Below are 26,737 nucleotides of genomic sequence, written 5' to 3' on the forward strand. Positions count from 1 at the left end.
CGCATTCTGTCTCACTTCTCACTGCAGTGTTAATTTGCCAGGGCTGGAAACCCTCTACAGATGAGAAATTCTTGGTGGTGGTTGTAATTACATTGCAGTAGCTCAGGGTGCAGAACTGAAACCAAAGCTCTGATCTGGTTAGCATTATTGCTGTTTGTAAGATTTTAACACAACCTGCATAAATCAAAAATTACAAATATAAAGAAAATAAACTGCTCTCTGTGGTAAAAATCTCTTTTTCAATTCTCTTTCAGTATCTTCCAGGATATTTACAAATACTTTCTGAAAAATTCAGTGATTTTCTTCTTCAGCTCCTCTATTCTCAGGATATATTCCTCTTTAAAAAGCAACTTTATCTTTACTCTAAGTGGCAGCAGCCAATAGGTCTTTCAAGTCAGGTGTTTTCTAACATACTCCAGTCACACTGGTTCTTGTCTGGCCTGCAAAAATGAAGCTGCTCACACTGCCACAGTCTGAACAATGTCTTTGGCTCCTATGGGCAAGTCGTTGGAAGACCCGTGATTCTTGGTCTCACTCATCTGCCCATAGCCTCTTCCAGAAGAGCCACAGCAAACCTGCCCACCTCTTTTTCAGCTGCTTCAGGTTTGTGCTCCTATTCCATTTCTGCATTTCCTTCCACCTGCCAGGAGGTAATGAACCCATTCTACCCTGTTCTAACATATACTGAAAAGGACATAAAAAGTTCTTTTAGTTTAAAAGTAAATTCTATATTGGCAGCACTTGTGACTGAAATCCTATTAAACCCTAGGGCTGTATGAAAGTATTGACTCAGATATGCTAACGATGAAGCGAGAAGGACAGTTCAATCTTTGTGGTTGTCCAGTACTGGGCCCTTCTTTAACTTGGAAGAGCTCCCAAGAGGGTAAACTTCTGTGAAGTGGACACATTTCTACGGTAGAAGTGCCTAGATGCTCAAATAATTTCACATGGGTAGCAAACAGGGTTTTAAACAGCAGTTATTTTCAAGCACTACTGAGATAGACAGGTTCACACCAGCAGGCTGCCTCTCTGCTTCACTGTCAGTACTACAAACTGTTCAATCGCCTGTTAAACACATACAGTGCAAAACTCCTTCATTTTAGCATATTCTCACTCCTTCCATGCTCTCCAGCTAGCCACCATGCCAGTTTCCAGTTTCCTTTTTGGTCAGATGCATCTGCCTGCTCACATTCCAACAGGTCAGAAATATTCCAACATGCCAGGTGCAGGGATCTGCAACGGGGTCAGGGCAACCCCCCCGTACCAATACAGGCTGGGGGATGAAGGGGTTGAGCATAGCCCTGCTGAGAAGGACTTGAGGGATGAAAGTGGTGGATGAAAAGCTGGACACGAGCCGACAGTGTGCGCTCACAGCCCAGAAGGCCAATCATGCATCAAAAGCAGCATGGCCAGCAGGTTGACAGAGGTGATGCTGCCCCTGTGCTCTGGTGAGACCCCACCTGGAGTACTGCACCAGCTATGGAGTCCTCAGCACAGGAAAGACATGGACCTGTTGGAAAGGGTCCAGAGGAGGGCCAAAAAATGATCACAGGGATGGAGCATCTCTCCTGTGAGGACAGGCTGAGAGAGCTGGGGTTGTTCAGCCTGGAGAAGAGAAGGCTCCGGCGAGACCTCATGGAGGCCTTTCAGTACTTAAAGGGGGCCTACAGGAAAGATGGGGACAAACTTTTTAGTAGGGCCTGTTGCAACAACAGAAGGGGTAATGGTTTTAAACTAAAAAAGGGTAGATTCAGACTAGATATAAAGAAGACATTTTTTACAATGAGGGTGGTGAAACACTGGAACAGGCTGCCCAGAGAGGTGGTAGATGCCCTGTCCCAGGAAACATTCAAGGTCAGGTTGGACAGGACTCTGAGCAACCTGACCGAGTTGAAGATGTCTCTGCTTATTGCAGGGGAGGTTGGACTAAATGACCTTTAAAGGTCCCTTCCAACCCAAACTATTGTATGATTCTATGATTTTATTTCATTTTCAAACTCATACACCTTTGGCTAACATGAGTAGCACAACTTCTTTACACCATCACAACACAGCTCTACTAGAAAATATAGAAAAATTTTCCACAGGAGGTATAAAAACTCTAGAAAAACTGAACTTGAAGCTGGGAGGCTGTGACCTCATTTTAGTTACCACTAAACCAGTTATGTTTAGTTACCAGTTACATGTAGCTTTAATTTCACATTTGAGAAGTGATAGTTCTTAGGGAACTATCTCAAGGGACTGTCTCAAATTGTATTCATAAATTTCTAGTTATTTCTTATGAAATAATGTGAAGTTGAAACATTATTGCATGAACAAATCAGTACAGATATTTTTATAATGGCTTACCAATAATATAATTCTATTTCTGCATATGTTTATTTGCATGGCTCCCTGATGGCTCTTTGAAGCTGTCTTAAACTGAAGTGGCCATGCTGCTGCATACTACTCCTGTGTTGTTATTTATTTATTCTTGTGAGAATTTCTAACTGTAAACACCAGTTTTTTCATACTTGTTACAAATCATACTAAAGATGTTGTTTGATCTTGTGGTTTGATTCATACAATTCTGAAATTTTCTTTCAGCTTCTACTGAACACTTAGAAATAGCAATAGTTCACAGCAATATAAAAAAGAAGTAAAATATCATTATGGGTAGCCATAGAATAGATTTAACTTTTAAGTGAAGAATATATATAAGTGAAATGTCACATTGAAACTGACTCTAGAAGCCACATCCGATATGGTCCTGGCCATTATTCTTTTGTTTCATTAGAAGTTTGCTGAAACCAATGTACTAACATACAAAACTTATGTATTTGATGAGTGTGCATTTTCCAAAACTTATTTCATCAAAAAATTTCAAGCAGAACAGTTGGTAACAGAGTAGCAGAAAAGAACAACGAGGTATCTTCTCCAACTATATACTGAAGTATATCACATGGATTCTACCACTGTGCTGTCACATCCCAATTTAATCTTTTTTGCCCACTGAACAATAGACTCTTCCCAGATTGCCAGTGAATAGACTTAATGGTAACTATGGCAACTGAACAAGAACTGAACTATGCTCTCCAGTTATAATAAATTTATTTCTCAAGTGTCTGTCTGTGTTTATTTGTGAAAACTAGTATTTATCACCCACAAAAGTTAGGGAATGGCTTTGTAATGCTAAATACTCTTGTGTGCTAAAAAATTAGGCCACTTGCTTTTTATAATGTTAAGTGGCAGGTTAAGGAAGGTATCGCTCTCCAGTTGAACTGGGTTACAGTACAGAACAGACATGGCAGGGGGAAAAAAGCAGCGCCTCGATGCTCAGATATGTAAGGGAAGACACTGACGATAAAGTATTCCATTAGCAGTGAAATTAATGAAGCTTGCTTTCCAGTGGTCTGTGTCCTACCTTCTCTGTCTCTGCAGTACAGTGATCTCGGCTCTCTTACTTATTTTTAGAAAGGCAAGAGCCAGCACTGGTGTGTACAGTCCAGGCCTAAGGTATGTGCTGACTGCCCAGATGCCCATCACAAACCAGACTGTACAAAGGCTGAGTTTTCCCTGCCTTTCTTACAGCAGGGGGCAAGGGGTTTTCTAGAGATATTTTAGGAAATCAGTCTAAAATTTGGGGTAAATTGGCCAAAATATTCAAAAGTTTCAAAGTTTTGAGACAAATTCACAGACTGTAATTCCTTCATGCTTTTTGGTGTTTTTTTTTAGGAAATCAAAAACACGTAAGAAACACAATTCTCCAGCTTCAGAAAAACAAAACCAGAAGGACAGGAGTACATTTATACTTTATTTCTGTTGGTCTTACCTAAAAACAGAGCATGTAGCAATAAAGGGAGGTGAAGAGCCCAATCTTCTCTCACACTGTGATCAACTACCATCTCAGTCATGAAGATGACAGCAATATTGCACCTGGAAATTAAATCACAGTATCAGTTTGAAACCTCTTGGAAATGGGAAAACAGCAACATGATGGCTATTTTTGAAGAAATAAACAATCTCCATGCTTTCAAATTTGTAGCACTTCTTCTGAATATGATTAATGCTGAAGCTCCTTAGTTACAGTATTAAGCAGGTAAGTACCCATTACTGAAAAGAACACTATTACTGTCAATACAAATTATGTAAAAGAGGAATTTCAGAATATGCATAGCCTAATTAGAATAAAGGATGAAAGAGGGAAAAAGTGCTATGACTAACAGCCACAGTGGCTTGGGAAAGAGACATTTTCCTTTTCTTTTTCAGTTGATTCTTCAGTCTGATTCTTATCAGAAAGTGATATCCTATATTGTAAATAGGCTTCCCAGTAGCAATCTGGTAGAATTGCAAGCCCTCATTGCATTTTAGCACTGCAAATCATCAGAAATTGAAGGTACGATTTTCAGATGTTCTGAGTGGTGGGACAGTTGGATTGGTGTCAGTTAACCAGAGGAAGTGTGTCACTGTTTGAAATGTCAGAATGAGAAACTGCTCACCTATGAAGGGGTCCCCGGGGTGTGATGGTTTCTGGGAGGTAGTCCACAAGTGGGGCCCAACATCCTCCATTGTAAGGCATGGGCAGGGGATGTGGTTGTTTGGTTTCCACAATATTCAATAACCAGCTTGTATATGGAGAAACAGGATCATCTACGTGGAAAAGCATTAAAACACAGTGCATAAAACCCAAGTCTGGTTACCCATTTTGGAGAAATAATAAAATAGAGTTTATGCTAACTTATCAGCTCAGCTGTTTGGAATAATGTGATAAGATGACATGAGGTTTGCAAATTCCTGTGTTCAGTAACAAGTGATGCGTTTTTAATCCCTCTTCACGCTGCTGGCAGTTAAAGAGACTCCAGGCAGACAGCACTGAATGGTAGGAGCTGCGGCTGAATCCCTGCTGTCACTTAGTAGCTTTGGATCCAGATCACAAAGCACCAAGCAACAGACTTTCTCTTAAAAAATGAGAGAAAAGTTCAGCCAACGAAGCTGCTTTTGGAAGCCATCTGCTGCAAGGAGCTGAGTACCAGTGACACATTCTTGCTACTTCTCACCAATGCCCTGCTGAGTGATGCTACAAAGGCAGAAGTTATGTGTCCTGAATTAGGAAGAAGGCATAAGGAATGCAAAAAACTTCTTTAGGGTAATTTTCTTTCAACAGGGATGAATTATCTCTCGAATTTCTCAAGGATGCATTTAACTTTGCTTCAGTATGACAGCTGCTGTATGTTAATAAGCAGTAAGCTTTTTTCTTCCACTTGTTTATCTGCAATGATGTGGATCAAGTAAGTTATTTCCACCACTTTCTGTCTTCTCTCAGCTGCACAGCCTTCTCTATCTCCCCTGTATTTTGGTCCCTCTCATTCTTCTCAATTTTCCCCACTCGTCGGGTTTTATTTCTCAGGTCTGGCAGTCTGCAACACGCTGCCATGGGAAGTGTCCTTTTCTGGACTGTTTATGATATATGTCCAAGCATTGTCCTTTGTGAATTTTAATGAAAGCATTATTTTTTGCTTTGTTTTTTTTTCTTACACTTTTGTGTTTTAGGTAGGTTTGAAACTTTCAGCACTTTTCTTTCTTTACCAGCATGTATCTGATGCTTGTTGGCTTTGCCACAGGAAACAGAACTGGTTTGATGCCTACAAAAGTATCAGTGCTAGCATTTTCTAAAGCACATAACTTCTTGGTTTTGACAAAACATCTTCAGGCTTCCAGGTCTTCAGAAGCCCTTAAATGCAGTAGCTGCTCCTCCAGTTATTACTAAAATGCCAACTTTATCATTCCCAGCAAAGAAGCACTTTGCACCTTAACATAAAATCTTTACCTGACCAAAAGAGTTTCTGTGCTGCAGAGTTGTGTTCCCTATTATCCTCAGCAACATACGTATTTGTCAGGAAGTGTAGTGATATATATATATACATATATATACACATTTGTCATATAATGCATTGTCATAATATATACATATTTGTCAGGAGGTGTAGCTACAGGACAAGGGGAGATTTAGAAGGGAGATTTAGATTAGATATTAAGAAGAAACTCTTTACTGTGAGGGTGGTGAGACACTGGAACAGGTTGCCCAGAGAAGCTGTGGATGCCCCATCCCTGGAGGTGTTCAAGGCCAGGCTGGATGGGGCTTTGAGCAACCTGGTCTGGTGGGAGGTGTCCCTGCCCATGGCAGGGGGGTTGGAACTCAATGATCTCCCAAGATCCCTTCCAACTCTAACCATCCTATGATTCTATGATTCTATTATATGCTCAAGTAGACTGGAGAGAAGAAAGAAGCCATACCACCAACTCCTTTGCAGCCTGGGCTGTCTGCCAGAGGGAGTAAGTTCAACTTTCTTAATGGAGGTTGCATTATTTATCTTGTAGAATGACAAATGGTGGAAGAATTACTCTTTCCTTTCAGAGGTCTAGATAAATGTTAGTAGTTAAGTAAAATGTATTTTATTTCACATCTACATATTCGTATATTTGCAGGAGGAACCCCTGTGAGAAGCAAACCTTGCATAAATATTCACAGTACTATAAAGCTTGCAGGTACAGGCAGGAAAAAGCACTTGGGCAGCAGCTTGAGAAGACATTCCAAAAGAGCAAAGAAAACGCCAGTGTTTTTTAACCTTTTATTACTCTAAGCTCTTGTCAAAACCAGCTACTTGTGAAGAATTTTCTGATAATATAAACATTGTTCTGATTTGAAAGATTGTTCATGCAGATCAGATTAGTGTTGGTGCTCCATTTAACATCTGCTGAAGAATTTTTAGTTCAGCACTAGAAAGCCATAAGAAAAACAAGTGTACTAAAACCCACTGAGCTTAATGTGTTACATATTTTTTGTGTAAATACTGCAGTATATACATACACAATATTTTGCAAATATTATGTATGCATGTGTGTATTTGTAAATACTTTTTAAATGTTGTGCTTCATAATTATGAAAAATAGTTGTTGATATACTAACATTTCTATTTGACAGTGTTCTATATTTTGCAAGAGAGTGTTGCCAAAAAATTACTTGGATTAAAGAATATATAAAATCTTTACTTTTTATGTCAAAATACTGTCCCAAAACAGTGTCTGTACCACCAAGACAAGACACCACGTTGTCTGTGTTATTTGATCTGGTTTTATTAAGCCACAGATGGAAGTCAATCAAAAGGTCTTGCCTTTTTTACATTTGGTTAGGGCCTAACTGAAATCCGTAGATTGGCTTCCTTAAAATTCGCTCCAGAAATGAAGTCAAACCATCCAATTCCTATAATTTACACTGTTATTCAATAGTTGACAGAAAGACCTTGGTTTTCTTTGGAATCTCTGCTGAGCACCAAGCATCCATTTAAAAGAAATACATAAAGAACAACAAGCATGCTCAGGAGCCCTGTCTCACTATCCCCTCTAACACAGGTTTGCACAGTGCAGCCAGAAACTGGTTGCAGACAGCAGAGAAAAGCCAAAGAGGAGACAAGACCTCATTTTCGGAAACTCCTGAGTTTCTTCTGCATGCTCATATAACATCACTTGATTTGGAGGAAAATACTGGTGAAGGGCACAATTCAAAGTACTCGCTATAATGCTCCTGGAAGTCTTTCACCATGCCATGTATGAAAGGTTCCAGGTGTTACTGTCTGGAGGATTCTCTGCTGCTGCCTTTTGTGAACTTCTCTTGACCTTTAAATACATTTGACTGAGCCCAGGTTAAACACAGGAAATTGATTTTTGGATATTAGGAAAAATTTTTTCACTGAAAGGGTTATCAGACATTGGAATGGGCCGCCCAGGGAAGTGGTTGAGGCATCATCCCTGGAGATATTCAAAAGATGAATTGACATGGTGCTCGGGAATATGGTTTAGTGTTGGTGTGTGTGTTTTGCTTGGTGGGGTGGGGTTTTTTTTGGGGTTTTTTTGTTGTTTAATGGTTGGACTAGATGATCTTAAAGGTCCCTTCCAACCTAGGCGATTCTGTGATCCTGTGATTAAATGAGGTACAAAGGTAAAAGAAAGATACTCCCCATGTGTGTATAAACATTACTGTTTATACAGAATTTAAAGAGAGAGCCTCCAACAGTCATAAGAATGTTTTCCTCTCCCACCCAAACATCAGAAATTTCATCAAATTGAATAATAGAACTTACTTTTGTCATCATCATAAGATCCTCCGGAGCTATTACTGTACCTTGATTCTAGTCGGGTATGTGCTCTGATTACGTTACTGAACCTTCAGAGACAAGAAAAATCTTCACTGAAAACATGAACTGACATTAAACATATGGACTATATGCTTACTCTACAAAAAAAGCATTTCCTTAAGCATGCACTTTTATACGGGAGTAGACAGAGATGTGAATGTAATGATGTTTCTTTTCCACAAAAGACTTTTGCAGCCTGTTTCTGAGAAGTTCTAACAGTGTGCTCCTGTGTCACAAGCTTCTAAAATTTAGCAGAGGGAAAATTCTCATGCTGCAAACGTGTGATTTTCTTGAAGCAAGAAACTGTGCTAAGGCTGAACTGAGATATAAACTGTTCACAGCTAGTATTTTGTCACAGCCCATGTTCATGGGTAAAATTCTGGCAACCTGATAAAGCAGTAACTGACTGAATAGTCCAAAGTCAAACCCGCCCATGTATCAAGCAACAGAAGCTGCAACAGATCTCCCTTCAATAGGAAAATCCAGCAACTGCCAGAGCAGTTAAGGGATGTGAGAGCCAGAATAGAGCTGTCCTTAAATCTGCTCCAGATCCACAATAAGCTAACTTTTACTGGTGACCTCCTTTGGCTTCCTGCACCTACTTGTACTGTCAGTCTCAAAAGGTTCTGAAATACAGAAAATTTTGCTCACGTAATTGTCTCTGTAACTCTAAGCCCTGAACCTATGCAAGGTGTGTTGAACTACTTAAGTGATACTAGGGACTATCAGGAACAACAAACTAATGTAATACTAATACACTTACTAATCGGTGATACTAGAATTCATTCTAAGTTTTTTTAGAAAAAGAAGAGGATTTCAGTGAGAGAAGAAATAGATATCTGTCTGTGCTTGAGGATCTGATGGCCCTTAAGCTTTGCATTCATTCATTCATCATTTGTCAGTATGTGCCATAAGTAGCAAAAGACTAAATTGAATATATGATTTCTAAGCAAAATATATTATATAGCTTTCCTCTGTAAGACATTTTACCCAGACAAAAGAGGTGTCCTTGCAATCATGGATACAAATCTGTGTACTAAATTTTACTAATGGTGTGATCAAACATAATTTTTCATAAAGATTTTAGTACTCATTATTCGGTACACACTCTTATTTTCTTTTTCCTTTTGGATAACTCCTACAAACCCACAGTCTACTTAGCACAATTCATTCAATATAGATTTAACAGATGTTCCTCTGCAATCTATTATTAAACAACAGTCAGAAACTATAATCATGTGAATAGCTGCTTTAACAAACTTTCAGATGTGCTTATTTTAAAATGGTCTAACTGGGATAACACCACCAAGGAGCAGTCTGAGCATCAGAGTTCCTTACAAAACAATACAGAACTTGGCCCAACGTCTCTCCCTTAGCCTAGAAAACACATACATTTTGGAGAAAAAAACACCAAACCACAAACCTTTCATCAGTCTCTTTCACCACTCTGTTCTCCTCTACATCAGGAAAACTATCTTGGCCGGCTACAACAGTGTTACTGCTAGAGGTTGTTCCTGTGTAAGAGATGTCAATAAGAACACTTGTTACATGCAGCAGACAGTATTTGCAAAGCACTAAAAGCTCATAGCTTAAATTTTTTTAGCAGCCACAGTCAAAGTGCTCATCCTGCAAATACTAGCACATATAAATGAACGCTTTTACCTCTACAAACCAGGACTTGCTTGCATGGCTGAATGGTGTAAAGTTTACATGCTTTAAGGGATAGACTAACATAATGATGCTCTTCTACTCCTTGAACTAAACTAATTCTCAGGTAGCATAACATTGTTTTTCAAGAATTTGGTAAAACATTGATACGGCCAAATTTGGGATTGGTGTCTCTTAAGTATCTTTGACTACAGCAGCTTGGAAATAGCATTAGGCCTTTGAAAACAGAATTGCCACACAGCTGAAGCTCTCAGTTTTCAGAAAACTCTACTGCTTTAATGTATGTGCTGTGATTGATGGTGACTCCTTGTTCTGAGAAACTAGTGCTAGAAGAACCACCTCATATGAGTTCTAAAAAGGGCCAAACATTGGTAATATCCTAATAAAACAGATGAGAGAATTAAGCATATGTTTACAAAGCATACACAACATTAGCAATCAAAAAGAACTTAATTCAGATGTGAAACAAGGCCTCAAAACTTGCACTTCATACATACATACACACATCTGAATGGGTGCAAAAGTTAGAGACTGCTTTTTCAAAGAGATGAAGACTCAAAAAAGCAGGAGAGTATAACTGAAAAGCGTATTTAGGTCATACCAGAAGCTGCAGCTGAGGCTTTGTTACTGGCAGCAAAGCGGTAAAATGGAGGATTATCACAATGCTGGACTATTGGGTTCACTGGATCCGTTTGCTGCAGCTCAAAAAGAAGCTCCTCCATTGTCTGAATAGTGTTGTTGCGACATAGATATATTGCAACCTTTTTTATCTAGAGAAGAAAATAACAGTTACTAAACTCTGTCCAAAGTGAATTTTCAGAGAAATTAATACGTTACACTGCAGTATTGAAAAGATCCAGAATGCAGATGTCACTCCTGGACAGACACCACAAACATAGAACAGTATTCATCTTGTTCACAGAGAAATAAAACTGCTCACTTTGATATCAAGATCATTTCCCCAGCAGAGTGACTCTGTCATCTACTTACCCCAAAGTTTTTGCTTACCATCCACAAATGAGCTGCTTATGTATATAACTATACAACACACACATATATAACATAAACATTTACAAAACCCACCTAATTTTGTGCCTATCATCTAAGGATATCAGCATTAACTCTGAATCACGGTCAGGCATTTATAGTTTGAGATTTTCATTGAACATAAGTCTTTCCACATACAGTTGATGTAAAAGAGTTAGCCGTAGCCACAGAGAATAAATCAGGCTCTGAGTAGCTACTTCTATCTCTCATCAAAGTAATAGCACATAGAAGAAAGGCAGAGAAATCATGTGTGCATGAATCCTGCTTTGAAAAATCTGAGAGTACCCTTTACAGAAATTCTGGGAATTCCTATAAAACTTTTAACAAGACCTCAAACCTTATAATATGCACTGCAGCAATGAGAACTGTTGAGATACTGAGATCAAATTAGAAATGAATTCTTGAGGAAAAAAACCCCTGATGGCTATTAAAAACAGAGACTCTCTCTCATTTGATTAATAAACTGCTGGAGCTGGGAGGCCATATGGGAAGCATCCCTCTGTTCTTGCCTTCGTGTTTTTAAAGTTGTCCCTAAACAGGTGCTTATAGTGGAGCTCGTACACTGGACTGAACTGCCTGTTGGCTTCACCAAGTATTGCTGTTCTCATATTCTTATATGCTTCCATTAAAATAACTTTCTGGCTGCTTCCATTTCTCTCTTTTTTTCTTTCATTTCCTTTTACTTGAAGTTGAGAAAATTCACATATTCAAAGTCTCTTTTACTCCACTGTGCGAAAAATTTCTCAGGGGCTTTCCAGATACAAATCCACCTCTTCTCTGAGGCTCATTTCTAGTTGGGCTTACAGCGCCACTTCCAGCTTCTTCCACCCCAGAAGGGGTCACGCTCCCTACACTAAATCTTTGCTGAAGAGGTTTCTGAACTGTAAACAGAAATTCTAAGAAATCTTTCAGTACATTCGTGAAAGAAAGGACAGCTCAGCAATTTGCATTGGCAAACTGGTTAAAAATGCTTAAAGGAAACATGAGTATAAGAGACAAAGCAATGAATTTAGCTGATTAAAAAAAAATATTTAAAAAATGTAAGTGAGGCATGCTTTTGGCTTGGACCCACACAGGCAGAACAGATGGCTGAAGGCACGGAGCAGCTGGTGACTGCCTTGGGGCACAGAGGGCTCCAAAAGGAGATGGGTAAACTGGCAATCTTGCAGCCACATGGTCTTCTGAGCCCAGGTGAGCTGGAACAGTGCTGATAAAATTATCTTTATTTGCTAATGTGCATGTGTTATCTACATGATAATGGAAGATACATGTTCATAGTATCAGCAGTCTTGTATAAGCAGAGTTAGGCATGTTTTCTTATCTGTAAGCTCCAGGGCATTATCAAAACACTGAGCAGATGTGTGTGATAAGCTCAGTGTGTTTTCCTACTGCAGACAAAGCTACCAATTAAGGGGTGACTCATAAGCACGGTCAGGCTTCCTACAGAAGTTGAAAACTTTTTCAGATTTTGAAAAATCCAAGAATCACACTTTTAATTCAACATTATAAAACAAAGACTAACAACAGTGGCAGAAAACATAGGAATGTTGTCAGCTGCCACCACCAATGAAGACCTGATTGTCTCCTTAACAGCCACGGGAAGCCTGAGAGGGAGAGAAGAAAAGTCCCACAGGCAAAACAGGGGATGTTGAGCAGATGGAGCTGGAGATGCCAAAACAGACTGCTCTCTTTGTGGAGTAAGAAGACTGTATTGTCCTAGAGGAGGACAGGACTGTGAGAGCCAATGTTTCTAGGCAAGGAGGTTTGGAAAGAATTGGAAGAAATAAGAAGTGCTATGTAAGTAAGTAAGTAAGGGGATTTGAAGTAGGCTGTTCAGAGCTGTGGGATGGCAACAGTTTTAGAAAAACGATGTGTTGAAAACTCTGGGTTGGCAAGTATCTGGATGGGGAAGGGTAAGGTATGTGAGGCGCTCCTGGGCAAGAGGTGACAGTGTTATTAAGCATTTCCAACAGATTTAGGGGTGAGAAAATATACTCAGCACAGGACTCCTCCTTCCTTTTATAAAAATGTCCCTATTCCTTTTCTAAGCAGTCAGAAATACAACAGCCCTCATTTTGTCTCATCACACCGATTTCCACTTGTTCTCTACCAACATAGTTCTTCCTGATAGAGGCCACCTTTGGGCCTGATCCCAAGTCTGTCATAGATTGTACAGTCAGTCAGGTTGGAAAGAATCTGGGAGGTCTCTCATCTAACTTCCTGCTCAAAGCAGAGTCTACACAGGATGTAGAGCTTCTGTCGCAATTGATGGAAACATCTTCATTATCCTCAAGATATTTGAGACCAACCCCTTTGTCGTCTTCTCATATAAACTTTGAGCTTGTTCTTAAATCTTTCCTCTTTTGATTAGCTAGGCAACACTGACCTGGCATATACATACGCTGATTTGATAATATACAACACTAAACTCTACAAATAAAAGGAAACCAACAGGATGTCTATGGTACAATAGCAACATCTTGAAAATTTTTATGGTCTTCTATATTCCTTTTGTTCTATTATGCTTAGCAGTCATCACTAACACTTTAAGAAAAGCAGTATTTCAGCATGTATAAATGAAGTATGTCTGTGAGGATTCTTAGGTAAGTCTTATTACATTAATATTATTTTCAAATTTGTTTCATGGATATCAATAGAAAGAGACTAACTAATAAAAAAGCATATTGTAATTGTGCTGGAAAATGTACTAAATTTAGATTCTGTTTCGCCCAGCAACTGAGCAATAAGGAACATGGGAATGAGACTATCCTGCTTTTCTCAGACAGCCCTGATTTTATTTAAACTTGAATAATAACAATATCCTGCACAGTTTGACTTGCACATTGCGGGAGCAGTTACATAATTCATGACAGCCAGGCAAAAGCTGGTATGTTAGAGAGCTTGTAAAGGTTAGCAATCTTGTGTCACTTGAGATGTCCCACAGAAAGCCTTAGCCTGCTAAAGGAGAAAACAATGTAGTACTTTCTTAAAACTACACACTTTTTTGAAGGAACACCTGAAGTTTTACAACAAATGAACTAATAAGATCACGGCATGTTATGTCGCATTCATGATATAACATCCATTGTTTTAAGGGTTTCAAAATTTAACTAATAGCTTTGTAAACAAATTGAATACTGAGAAAAATTATAAGCATTTAGTATTTTTATTTCTCTTCATTTTTCATGCATGTTATTTAACCTCTGAACAGTCATTTTGTCTTTTTAATAAAATTTTAAATATATCTATAAAATCACTTATTTTTTGTGCAATTCTGACATGACAAAATGTTTCTAATATTTTTTCTCATTCATTCTGGTAACTTATGGCCAGTCCCTGGTACTGGCTCTTTACACAGACATGCAAAGTTGCTTTTTTCTTGAAAGGAGCCCACCTCTTGCTTGAAATGAGGTGTGCTCCACTGGTGGAGACTGAGATTCTCATTACTCAATTCCTTTCTTGACTTTCAGCTTCTTGGCTCATTTATTCCTTCAATTTAGTTTTGTACAGCATGCTAGGGAATATATTGGTCTTATTTTTGAAATAGAAATTAATTTTCTACAGGTGATAGCTGTTTTCTTCATTAAAACCTGCACAACCAATAGTAAATAAAATAAAGTGCAAACACTTACGTAAGGTAAAAGGATGGTATCACTGCTAACACCACACAAACTAATGAGAAACTGCAGTGTTATCCTAAGGTTGTTACTCCATTTTTCATTGTTGGCCAAGGCATTCCAGACATTTTCCATCTCTGGTCCGGGAATTTCATCTCCATACTGCAAAGGATCATAGACACATATTTCTTGAAATACGCCGACTTCCGAAGTAAGGCATGTTCTTTTACAGCATTTTCTCATGCCAAACCATGCAAAATGCTGTAACCCATGACAAAACAATATTTTCAAAAGCTACCTGACAGACTTCAGAGCATAAAGTCAATTTAGAAGTATTTAGGCTGAGATCTACAGAAGAAATTAAATCATAAAAGAAAGTCTTTCAGGAACATAAATTCAAATGGTGATGCTAAAATCCATCAGTTTATTGGGTTTTGTCTTTACAGTTGTCCTAGCAAATGAAGTTCTGATTCCGCATGTCTTTACCTAAGTGCTTCAGCCTTCACAGTATTGAGCAATTCAGCAACTCTCTCCTGAGGAAATCCTAGCAGAATGAAGCATGAACAAAGGAAACAGCCCTTTGTTTCCACATTGGAAACCAGCAGCTTTTTCTCTCTTTTGCAAGACTCCTGCATAGGAACGACTCCTTTTTGTCATTTAAATGGTTAGCACATGCATCCAGGATGTAGGAGTCTAGAATTAAAACTGTTCTGTTTCCCATGTAAAATCTTTGGCCCCCACTTTGAGAAGACTGTTTTAACCACTGCACAGACTGACCTTCTGCTAGGAGAGGAGTGGCAACCCCCAGGTCATGCTATTCTACTGAAAATGATTTAATACATATTAGTTACATCTGCACTGTCACTGGCACCTACACCTACTGTCATCTATACTGGCACTTCCAGGGGTCAGTTCCTTTATCACATATAGAGCCTCAAAACTAGGTCAGTCAATACAGTTTGAAGAAAGCAGACTTTCTCACTCTAGAAGAAAGAACTTTGTGTGGTTTTGAAAGCAATTTGCTGTGAGGACTGCTGCTGGTCAGCAATGAAGGTGAGACTGCATCACATGTGTTTTCAACCTACAAAATTCCTCTAATAGTATCCCAGAGACTTTGTACCATCAGGTGATTCATGAGGCAGTATCACGCCCTGGGTATGCAGCAAGTATAAAAAAAACATTCTGATGGGCTAAAGCAGAACACCCACGTTACTTCAGACAAAATGCACACAAAATAATTAAGTGTCAGAGCCTCAATATGAGACAAGATCCAGAATCAACTGCTGTGTAGTACAGGTACAGACATTCTGCTCGAGGGAGGATTAACCCTGAGCAGGACAGGAAATGTGAACTGCTCTGTCCCCTGTGACATAGGTACCAGGAATAACTTCCTGGAGTTTATGTATTTAGCAGTTTAGATATACAAACTGCGTCTGATAAAAGCAGTGCCACAGCAGGCACAGCACACCAGTACAGCAGCCTGCAACTCAGCAACGAGAAGGAAAAGATGGATTCCTAGTACCTTCTTCACCAGCTGCTTAGGCATTTTACATTAAAAAGTAACTGAAAAAAATGAATCCCTGGTCCTTTATCAGGACCTGTGGTGTAAAACATCTTTTCTTTTACAAAAGAATTCTTTAACTGGCACCTTAGAAATTTATATGATTTTTTTTCCTTTTCTGTCGCTTAAAGAATATTTAAGTGTTTCCTAGAAAGTACAAGAGCTCCAGTAGGAAAAATGCCATGTGCTCATTCTCACCCCCAAATAAACTTCAATCTGCTGCCTTAGACATTAACCTGAGAAGTGACACAGGAGGGAACCGAGCTTAATTCCTCTGTAACTAATCCTTAATGCTCTCACTATTAAGTTTTTCTTCTTTTTTTTTTTTAAAAAAAGGGTAAAACACTTTTCTTTGTTCATGTTTTGAAAGAGAACAGTTTTGGTTTTGTCCTTAAAAGTAAAGGAACTTCTTCAAAAAGAAGGTTGTGTTTGATTAGTACAGACTGTTCCAGTGCAAAATTTCTGGTATCAAAGGGAAGAAACCTAAGTACCTTTTGCTTAAGAAACATAAGTTTGAAATTTTCAGAAATTGTTTCACAGGTTGTGTTTTTTGTTTGTTTTGCTTCTTTACCTTGGCTGTCATATACATAAGATTATTAAGAACCAGTGAGGTGGCCTCAGGAGAGCCCCAGCCATTGCCTTTTAATCCAGTTGTGACTGCTATTTCCCCATCCTTATCCTTCAGTTCATCTTCTGGAGTGGTAGGGCTCGAACCAGGGAGGAGCAGTCTGTTGTCTACCAGTTCAATATTATGAAGCCACGGTAGCAGATAGGTAAGCATGATCTGTCTTCCATTTGGATGTGTCGTTGGAAATCGCTGGCTTACCTCTAAAATAGTAAAAGTTGAAAAGGAAAACATGTTAGTTTATGAAGGAAACCTTAAATACACTGCTTAAATCAGTTATCTGACATGTTAGACCACTTGATGGTTTTCACCTTGCAAACCACAAACATACAAAAGCACGTACGTGAGCTTCCTGAAGAGAAACAAGAGAAACAGTCAATAATAGCAAGTAATTGGTCAGGTCTTCTGTCTAAAATCACTAACATAGTCTGGGCTTAGAATGAGAAAGTCACCCGTCGTTACCGTGCCATATTATGTACTAAGTGAAATGGATGTCAATAAAGAGGAAAAAGGATAATTTAGTTACTGGCTGTTATTCTAGAATTAAAAGAGCTTTTTGAGAATTACAATAAACATACAAAAATGTTCTGTTGAATTAGAAGTGCCCCATCAGCCTCCACGGTTCTAAGCTATATTTTAAATCTTAAGGCACTTATTATACTGAGTTTACAAAAACACTTTGCATAAATTAGGAGTCTTACTTCCTGTGGGGAGGCCTATAAAATTTGTAGTTGGCTGCCAGTCCAGGACTGCTGTACACAGCACTTTATATAGTTTATAAAAAAAGAACTGGCACTGTAACGGAAAGGGAATTGGAAAATCTGGGATACGAAATAAAGTGACAGGCTTCCTGCCAAGGTGGAACCACATTAGCTCTCTTTACCAGAATTCTATAAAATCACTACAGTTAACATTTCCTTTCTTTCCTCACTGCCTGGGTTTTAAAAATCTTCAAGACATACACTGTTCTCTCTCCTTATGATTCTAGATGCATAGAAAGGGGCTCTGACTTGGACTGTGTATCTGAGTTCTTTTAATCAACTTAGCCACTACAGCAACACGGAATAGGTGGCAACAGTAATAATGAACAATATTTGCTTTTTTTAACATAAATGAGCCATCAGAATTTCCATACACTAGTTATAAATAACTGATGGTATCTTGGGCACTAAGAAATGGATAATGCATTGTTCCTTTAGCCTTCCTCCAGCCCCTACAGACTGAGTAAAAACAACAGAAAGGGGATTTTAATAGCCAGTAAGAATTCCCACGACTACAGACATTGCATTCTGTTATTTAAAAACTAGAGCAACACATGAGATAGATGGATTACAACAGGCAGAGGTCTCAAAATGTAATTGTTCCCAGGAACGGTCTCAGAGTGGCCATATTCTGAATGGTGCTCCTGCAGGTCCCATTCTTTAACAATCCTTCTCAGTGACACTGACAAAATATATTTCTGATAAAATTAAAATGCTACTAATGACTTGCGGATAACGGCAAATAACAGAAGGCAGAGATCAATCATTCAGAGTGACCTGCATCACTGGTAAAGCTGGACGCATGCAATCAATATTCCCAAAGTTAAAGTCATGTTTATATAAAATGAAGAATTCTATTCTCAAAAGTATCATCTGTATAAATGGATGTATAAGAAGAATCACTGTGCTTAACACGAGAACCCATTATAGTAGAGCATGCCAATGTCTCTTTAACTCATCCGGGGCCCTTGTAATTTCAAAGTTACCCTAAGATGGCACAAGTGACATTGAATTCCCAACCGAGGTTTTTAAATAGCTGTTCTGTACTTTGTATAAGTACCTCTAGGAAATATATTGTACATCTGTAAATCTGATTTGACCTGAACCAGAATAAAACCAGGTCAAGCTAAATTTATGAACATCAGGTGGAAATGTCTTAGAACTCTACTATTTGTACAAAAATGTAAAGTAGACAAAATGTCAAATAGATATTGGTACCTGAAAAAAGTGGAAGGGTAAGTTCAGGATACATCCTTGCTAGTTCATATGAAAGAAGGGCAAGTGAGACACTGTAAAGAGGTGGCAATGGACCATGTGTACCATACAAGATACTGCCTGGTCTTTGCTCAGCTACCTTTTTTGAATAAACAAAAAGCTTTGATTCAAGGATCTATAAAAGAGAAAAAAATAATAAGATGAGACAGTAAAAATTCATTAGTTCAGGAAATGCCAGCATTTCAACTTTGCATATCAGAGAATGATCTATGCGCTTTGGAGTATACTCTCCAAATTTGAAAGACACCATAACTAATATTTTTCCATTATTTTTTATATAAATATTCCCATAAGTATTTACAGCCAAAACAAAACTAACTGTTTATTTTCAAAATAAAACTAAAAAGCAAATAAACAGTACTGTATAAGAAGTTCACAGAAAACCCCAAAGATAGGAGGACACGTGCATTGTAAAAAAAAGTAGCTGATACATGCCTGCATAAGTTGCATGGAAATTTCATAAATCTCTCTGTTGGTGTCAGATGCCTTGAACAGCACCAAGTTCAAAAGCGTCACTATATCAAAAGGATAGTTCCTGGAAGAATAAACAGTATATTTTTGTGAACGTTGTTGAGGAATGCAGATTATATTCACTCTGATTTACTCTGTAATATGGTCTAAAGAGAATGTCATCTTTTATCTGTTCTACCACCAGAAGATGGGAAAGGAAGCCCTTATGAATACATGCTGCCTGATGAAAGGGCCATCTGGTGAATAGGAAGAAAGAAGGGATTATTTATAATTACCTTAGACTGATGCTTAGGAATGCACTGAGTTACCCACACCGAGAAAAGCAATACCTGTGTCTGTAACTGTTAATTCATTTTAATTTATAACATAAACTCTTTATTGAACAGTCCAACATCCATGAGAGAAGATGGGTAGCACAAAAATTTCTAGGGCTGAAGCCTGAAAATTGCTTCTTAAGCCAAGCTGCAATTAAAAGAGTCCCTTTGGAGAACAGACACTACCTCTGACATGCACATTCCCACATGTTAGACAGTTCTATGAAAATTGTTTTCAAAGAGTAAACACGAAGCACAGCTTCAAAAAGTTCACTATCTATAAAGCCAATATTAATTGTAAGGGTAAACATGGTAAAGTGTTAACTTAATGAGAATATTGCCAGAAAAAGCAATTCCCAAGTCACATTATTTGGATTTTCACTACATAAGTTTCTGCTTTCTCACGATGCATGTGATTTAATTATGAACCATCAATTTCTCATCCTGATTGTGAGCTACTGTACTCCTGGATGGCTGCAGGATGCGTATTTAGACATTTTAGTGTTTAAAAATATGGAAAATACATGTGTGGCATGGGACATTCTTGGTAATTCCAAATACTACCTGCACTCTATCCTCTACACCTGTCTCTTTGTCCTTCCACTAAGTTTAAAAAATAATAATAAAAAAGAAGTTAAGGGAAGCAGCTTCTTTGTAGAAAGACAGACATCAGCAATGAAATACATTACTGCTCACTTTACAAGTAGTTTAAGCAGTGGCCTCTCTATACTTTTGATAGACAATAGAGGAAAAATGGTTAACAGTTTTCCAATATTAATAAAAATCCCCAACTTGATAAAAATCAGACTTTCCCTCTACAGTAAATCATGCAGATCATACTCTCATTTTTTACTGTAGGTACAGAAAAGATTAATTTTTAGGGCACAGTGCCATAAGTGACACAATCTGAGGAAAAAAGACTGGCTGCAAACCTGATATGTTTATGTGTTCATTAAACCAAAAAACCTCTTAAAATAACTGAATTTGCAAGTACAAAATTCCATTCGTACTTTTAAAATCTCAGTATAATGCAGTCTACAGTCTAGTTATTCCTGTAAGAACGAAATATTTTTACAGATAAATTCTAAAATACTTGACTTGTTTTGATTTCCTGTATCCCAAGTATTTCTCTATTGAACTATGCTGATCAGACATCTTCCCAAATTATTTTTTGTCAAGAGTAAAATGTTCGGATTTATTTTAATTAGATGCAAATTATCTTATTTTTCTTAGACTGTCATTGAATGTCTCTATAAATTTTGTCTTGAAAAAATACCAATAAAAAGAGATACATTTTTATGATGATCTGACACAAAAGCAGTATTTGTATTTGTGTCTTCATGTAGCTCGTGGTTGCTTAGCATTAGCAGCAATGATGATACCAATCCACAGAAAGTGAACAGGTAATCAAATAAAAGGAAAGCCAGTTAGAAAAGGCACAAAATAATTACTTTCAAGCTAGTAACATTTAAAGCAATTTTCCTTTTATAAAGTAAGTGAAAAACCATGCTAAATCTTTTGAAACCGGATTTATGATATATATTCAAGGTGTTGAGGTTATTTTGTCTCTTCCTGAGTGAAATAGCATAAAAATGCCACAGATTTCAAATATATGCATGGGAAGAGCATCTTTACCAAGCACACCACTTTGTTTTTAGAATCATGGAAAGAAAGTGATATAGTCCCCAAACGTTGTTTGAGAGGATATAACGTAAGAGCATGACCAGCAATTCTTTACAACACAAGCTGAACCTACAGTTTTCTTTACATTTGAAAGTGTAGATTAATAGACTAATAAATACCTGCTCCCACACACTGTTGCAATGGCTTTGAAACATCCAGAGGCAAGCTGGTATGATCCAGTGTAACATCGATCTATAGCCCAGTTGAAGAGATTGATTTGATCAGGATTCAGTTCTAGCAACAGGACTACAACCTCACAGCCAAGCTGATGAACCTGAACATATAAATATATGTCAAAACATGATTTGTTAGATCAGATATGTTCATTCTCTACAATTCTTACAGTGACACAGGCAAAACAAGGGGAAAACAGGGTATTCAAACTAAGGAAAATCAGAAAATTTATCATAAATTTAGTTTAGGGATAGCACAGTAGAAATGTGACTTGGTTTTCAATACTCATCACGTAAGAGAAAATTGTTTGTATGAAGACTACATAAATGAAATGAATGTTCAAAGGAGGTTTCCAAAATTAAGCACAGAAAAAGCAGAATCTTTGGAAAATCTAGGATGCTTGGTAGGTGTTTTAGGACAATTACCATTTGCATTGGTTAATTTATTTGTTAAATATTTATTTCCTACTCCATTTGAGTTTCATAAAGTGATACACTTTTGTGTTTATCCTCCTTTTGACTGAAACAGAGGCAAGGCAGAAAAAGAAATATACCTTTTGCAAGCCTGGGGCTATGAAAACTTTTATGTTTAATCCAACTACATCAAGCAACCTAATAACTCTCCCTACAAACCTTGTATCACTTAATCCTGGTACCATCACTGCTACCCACACATCACCACTACGGCTTGGACTGTGATCCTTCAATAGAGGATAGTACCAGAATACCAAACATTAATCACTAATAATACTCTATCATCAAGTGTAGCTAACTACTTAACTACTAAAGTCTGCAAATAATACTTAATGTTAATGGACGGGGTAGGATCCTTCTCTAAATCTGAACTAGTTGTACAGGCAATGCAGTTTAGTTACAATTTTTCATTACAATGATTAATTATGAATTATAGTATTAGCTTAGGGGAAACAAATTTCACCTATCATACCCAAATTCTGCATTTCAAGGGGAAAAGTTAAAAAATGGTAATTTTTGTCCCTAGTTACTTTATAAGTGGTATATACTAATGATTAATTAGATTAATTAGACATGGTGAGATAATATTTCTTGATGATAATGAAAGCATGTCAAGAGGAAAAGTGTATCTTTTTCTTACTCTTGTTCTGTGTGTTTCCTTCCCACATCCATAAGAATTTCAATTATATGTATCACTTACACATATCTTCATAGCTCCATCCCTACCAACATTCCAAAATCTTACGTAATTTCCCAAAGATCTTCTCTGTAGCCATCTTTTCTTTCTTCTAATTTATCCAAAACTTTTTCCTAATGAATTATCATTACTACAGCATGTATCCTCTAGCTGCTCAACAAGCCTTTAGGCTTTGCTGTCTGCATTTTTAGCAGCCACAGCCACCTGTGCAGGTATGAGGCTTTTAGGGAGAACAGCAGGTCAAAGTGCAAGATACCACAACATGAAAGATCATCGTTCTCTCTCTCCACTTCATGTAAATCACCAATCTACTATGCATTAATCAAAGAGATAGTCCAATCCGTTATAAATACAGAAATATGACTGGGTAGTTACCAAGTCAAAACCCATCTTCACAAAAACGGAAGAGAAATTGCAAGCGTATTCTATTACATGCTTTTTAAAAAGAAAAAAAAAATCTTTTCTTTTGTCTCCTGAATCGTTATCCTCTTGACTTCTTTGGAAGATCCACAAACTCACTTGCACTCAGATTTGTTTCATCAGCATCTACGTTACCAAGCAGGAAGGGATTTTATATTCTTATTCCACAGAAGCTTGAAGCAGGTGGGTGGAAGTACTCCAAACAGAAATACAAACATTTTTGAGCCATGCCATTTTTAACTTTTTTTTACTAGCAGATGAGAAGCCTAAATTTCTGTTGCAAGTAAGACTGAGCCATAAAGAAATTTTTGGGGGCTTATTATTTGCCTACATTATATTTTCATGAATAATAATTCTTTTGCTATTTAAATGCTTTTAAACTAATTACATTTTTGTATTAGAACCTTGCATAAAGCTATTGTTTCCTGCTCAAAAGCGAATGTATACAGTCTTAGTTCTTACAGCCACAAACTCTTTACTCACCCAGTACAGAGACTAAAATTCTTCATCAGCATTGCATTTTGGTGAGTACTTACACGTAAATCTTGACAAGCCAGAATGTTATCAAGCCATTTGTAAAGATATCCGTCAGGGGAAAGACCAACATTATCAAATACGGGTCCACAGCAGAGCACAGCTGACATGGCCTAAAAAGACATGGACAAAGGAACTTTAGTTGCACAAAAAAGGAACAAGAATGAACCTTTCAGAATTATTTGAGCTCAGGTCCAGGCTAACAGGACTGCCTCTCAGCTTTATTTTTGAGGGAACTATGGTGAAAATGGTAACCACTGAATTGCTAGAATTCAATAATTATTTTGCTATAGATGTTACTGTATTTCAAGATAATGCTGAGTTTAAGCATTTTGGCAGTAATATCACAGCCCAGTTTTCCCATTCTTCAGAATACATGTTGTCATTTTATCCAATCTTTACAAATCCAGCTACAAAAATAATTAAAATACACAGATTTTGTAACAGTATTTTTCTTCAGACATTAAAATTGTTGTATGCGATGCAGCTTATGTAAGTACATAAGCTATTATTTTCCCAGATCACTTTTGTGGGTGAGTTGCAACTGGGTTTGCCACAAAAGTATTTTATCATTATTGAGCATGTGTCCAGGCCTACGTGGGAGACAGTCCTGAGATGTGCATGTGATAATGAAATGGTACTATATTTAATTTCAGAGCCTAATACCCTCTCACTGAATCTGATAACCTGGTAATGAACAGCTAAGTAAAATTTTAAAATGCATTCTGGTTTTGAAAATAATTAGCCTTGAAAAGACTCTACAAAGAAAAAAAATGCATAAATTCACTGGCTCATACTGCTGTATTCTGTGATACCACTGTACACACACGTGTGAGTACACAAGTTTGCATCAAGTATGCCGATTCAAATTTCTGTGAAATAAAAGAAAATAAACCCCACGATTACTTGTATTTTGACTGGAAAACTGCTATTACTGATTTTGGCAGTGAAACTTTCATACCTTTAATGCACAATACTGGTATCTTGTAATCTGATGATTTCTATCACTGTACCGGTCCAGCGGTGTGAACATAATACTGAAAGGCCCTGCCCACTGGCTGAATAAGATGAACAGGTGATGCCTCAGGCTCTGCTGAGGGAAGAGGAATCTCCTGTGGTGAACTAAAGGGAACAGAAATAGAAATTGTTGTGATTTGTTAATGTTAAATACACATTCATGCGGCAAAGCTGATGACACGAATTTCAAATTTCTACAAAAAGGGAGTTTTGCTTAAATGCTCAATATACACTTACTCCAAAGTATCTAAGCTTGTTTTAAAAATTTAATATAACAAATAAGATGTAGCTTTTTTCTAAGAACTTTCCGTTCTGAATTAAAGTGTAGCTTTACAAGCAAGTACATCTGACTTTAGAAACAGCATGCAAGAAACTGATTATAGAATCAGGCTTTTCACTGCCTCTTGCATTCCTTTAGTGGCAAATATTTACTTGTTTTTTCCGATCCTTTAAATCCAAGCTCAAACAGTACATATGTCTTATTCTAATACAGTAACAGGTAGGGACAAGAAATAAAAGAAACTTGGTGCCCGTTTGTTTATGACAAAACTGTGGTATATTTTCAGAACAGCTATATTACCTCAGCAAATGAAAAATATCTTTGAATTCTCAACCACGTGGGAAAAAAAAAAAGAGAGATCCTTTAAACAGTAGTTTTAATTCACCAAAACACGATGGCAGAGGCGGTACTGTGTTTATTAAACGAGACTGGCAAACTGCTACTGGCCAATTATTTTCCTTTAGAAACTGTGCTGAAAGCCAACAAAGTCTAACTAGACAATAATAATGCAAATCAATATGAACAGGGCTAAAGACGATAGATGTTGACACAATAAACATTTGTTTGCTAGGAGTTAAATGTAACGGCTTTGTTAGCTAGGGATATATTTTAAAGCTGTCTAGTTAGCAGAAAATACATCTCTGAATTATTGAAATGCATCAGTTACTATTGTATTCTCTCAAAATATATGACATGACTGTTTCATTGTGGAAAATTCATATAACATGCAGTCACTGGTCATGTGCCTTGTTGAATGTGAGAATGAATGCAAAAGGAAGGCCTTTGTAAATACCCCCAGCAAAAGAAATTCTGTATTGTTAATGAGCATCACTCAGAAAATGAATAAAGGAAAGAAATTCCTTTTGTTTGTTAAGAGCAGCTAAGAACTTCAGTTCAAAGGGTATTTTTCTATTGTATTAAATGAGAATAGCAGGGATGCCATTTTTTCACTTGTCTTGTTCAACTATTGTGTACTTTTTATGTATCTCAGTTGAAAGCAACTATACCACTTTGACAAAATTTGCACACTGGGAACTTACATAAAAACACGTGTTCATTACTTATTCTCTTACGTACTCTTTTGAATTCCTTCTTATTTGTTGCTACCAATGCTGTTATGTTCTGTCATAAATGATCTGGAGATAGCAGATTTACATAGACTGATTCATCTCCAGACTTTATCTTCCAGTAATTACATGCACTTTACAGCACACTGTTGTGGGGTTTTTTTGCTATTTCAATTACGTTACATTTCTGAAGTGATCTTGCAATATATAAAAAGCATGAAATCAACTGGAGAAATCTTTGCTATACAACAGGAGTCAGGTAACATAGGATGTAGCCTCAACACCTCAGGCAAGTTTTTCACTACATTCAATATTGGACATTTTCTGCACCTATCTATATTTTTCAAGGCCTGTCTGAGTTTATGAAGAGTCTGGCAATAAAGTGAAATGGAAGCAAATAAAGCCTTATGTCAAAAAAATCTGGAGCCCCCAGAAGTCACAGACATTTTCTTTGCTGGGCTTTTAAAGAGATGATTCTTATATATATGAATATTACAAGCTTCAACAAGCTTTTTGTCCACATTCCCCTTTACATTTGTTACATGACAATTCACAAGCAGTGAAAAAGCCACGGAAATAAAAAAAAAATTACTTTTCCAATACATATATTAAATGCAATTTCATAGTATGTTGAGATAATTTAGCACCATACCTGGAACACACTGAATCAAGTTGGCAATCATTGCACTGAAATGTGCTCTCATATCCTTAAGGATTTCGACTTCTTTATCATTTTCAGCCTCCAGAAGCATGCGAGTCAGATCAACATACTCTAAGAACAAGGCTCCAAGGGCTAAGGTATCTCTTTCTAAGGCTCCATTTGTACTAGCATAAAGGAAAGTTGTACATTAATATAGATAAACAGTGTAGTTATACTAAAAC

At 37.4% G+C, this 26,737-nt stretch overlaps 1 protein-coding gene across 7 annotated transcripts in view; it reads right to left on the bottom strand.

Annotated features, from left to right (window-relative positions):
* FRY (FRY microtubule binding protein) overlaps positions 1-26,737 on the bottom strand; it is a 217,415-nt gene that overhangs the window by 48,450 nt on the left and 142,228 nt on the right. For all 7 annotated transcript variants that reach the window (XM_014965913.1, XM_014965912.1, XM_014965910.1 and 4 more), the window contains exons 26-38: positions 26,508-26,680; positions 24,453-24,613; positions 23,494-23,604; positions 21,313-21,467; positions 19,161-19,260; positions 18,669-18,840; positions 16,636-16,892; positions 14,519-14,665; positions 10,441-10,609; positions 9,595-9,685; positions 8,118-8,200; positions 4,479-4,629; positions 3,812-3,915 (exon numbers count right to left, since the gene is read on the bottom strand). In XM_014965913.1, the coding sequence (XP_014821399.1) occupies positions 3,812-3,915; positions 4,479-4,629; positions 8,118-8,200; positions 9,595-9,685; positions 10,441-10,609; positions 14,519-14,665; positions 16,636-16,892; positions 18,669-18,840; positions 19,161-19,260; positions 21,313-21,467; positions 23,494-23,604; positions 24,453-24,613; positions 26,508-26,680 (1,874 nt within the window). The remainder of the gene's footprint in view (positions 1-3,811; positions 3,916-4,478; positions 4,630-8,117; positions 8,201-9,594; positions 9,686-10,440; positions 10,610-14,518; positions 14,666-16,635; positions 16,893-18,668; positions 18,841-19,160; positions 19,261-21,312; positions 21,468-23,493; positions 23,605-24,452; positions 24,614-26,507; positions 26,681-26,737) is intronic.

The sequence above is a fragment of the Calidris pugnax genome, unplaced genomic scaffold (genome assembly GCF_001431845.1).
Source record: "Calidris pugnax isolate Ruff unplaced genomic scaffold, ASM143184v1 scaffold20, whole genome shotgun sequence".
Classification (NCBI taxonomy): Eukaryota; Metazoa; Chordata; class Aves; order Charadriiformes; family Scolopacidae; genus Calidris; species Calidris pugnax.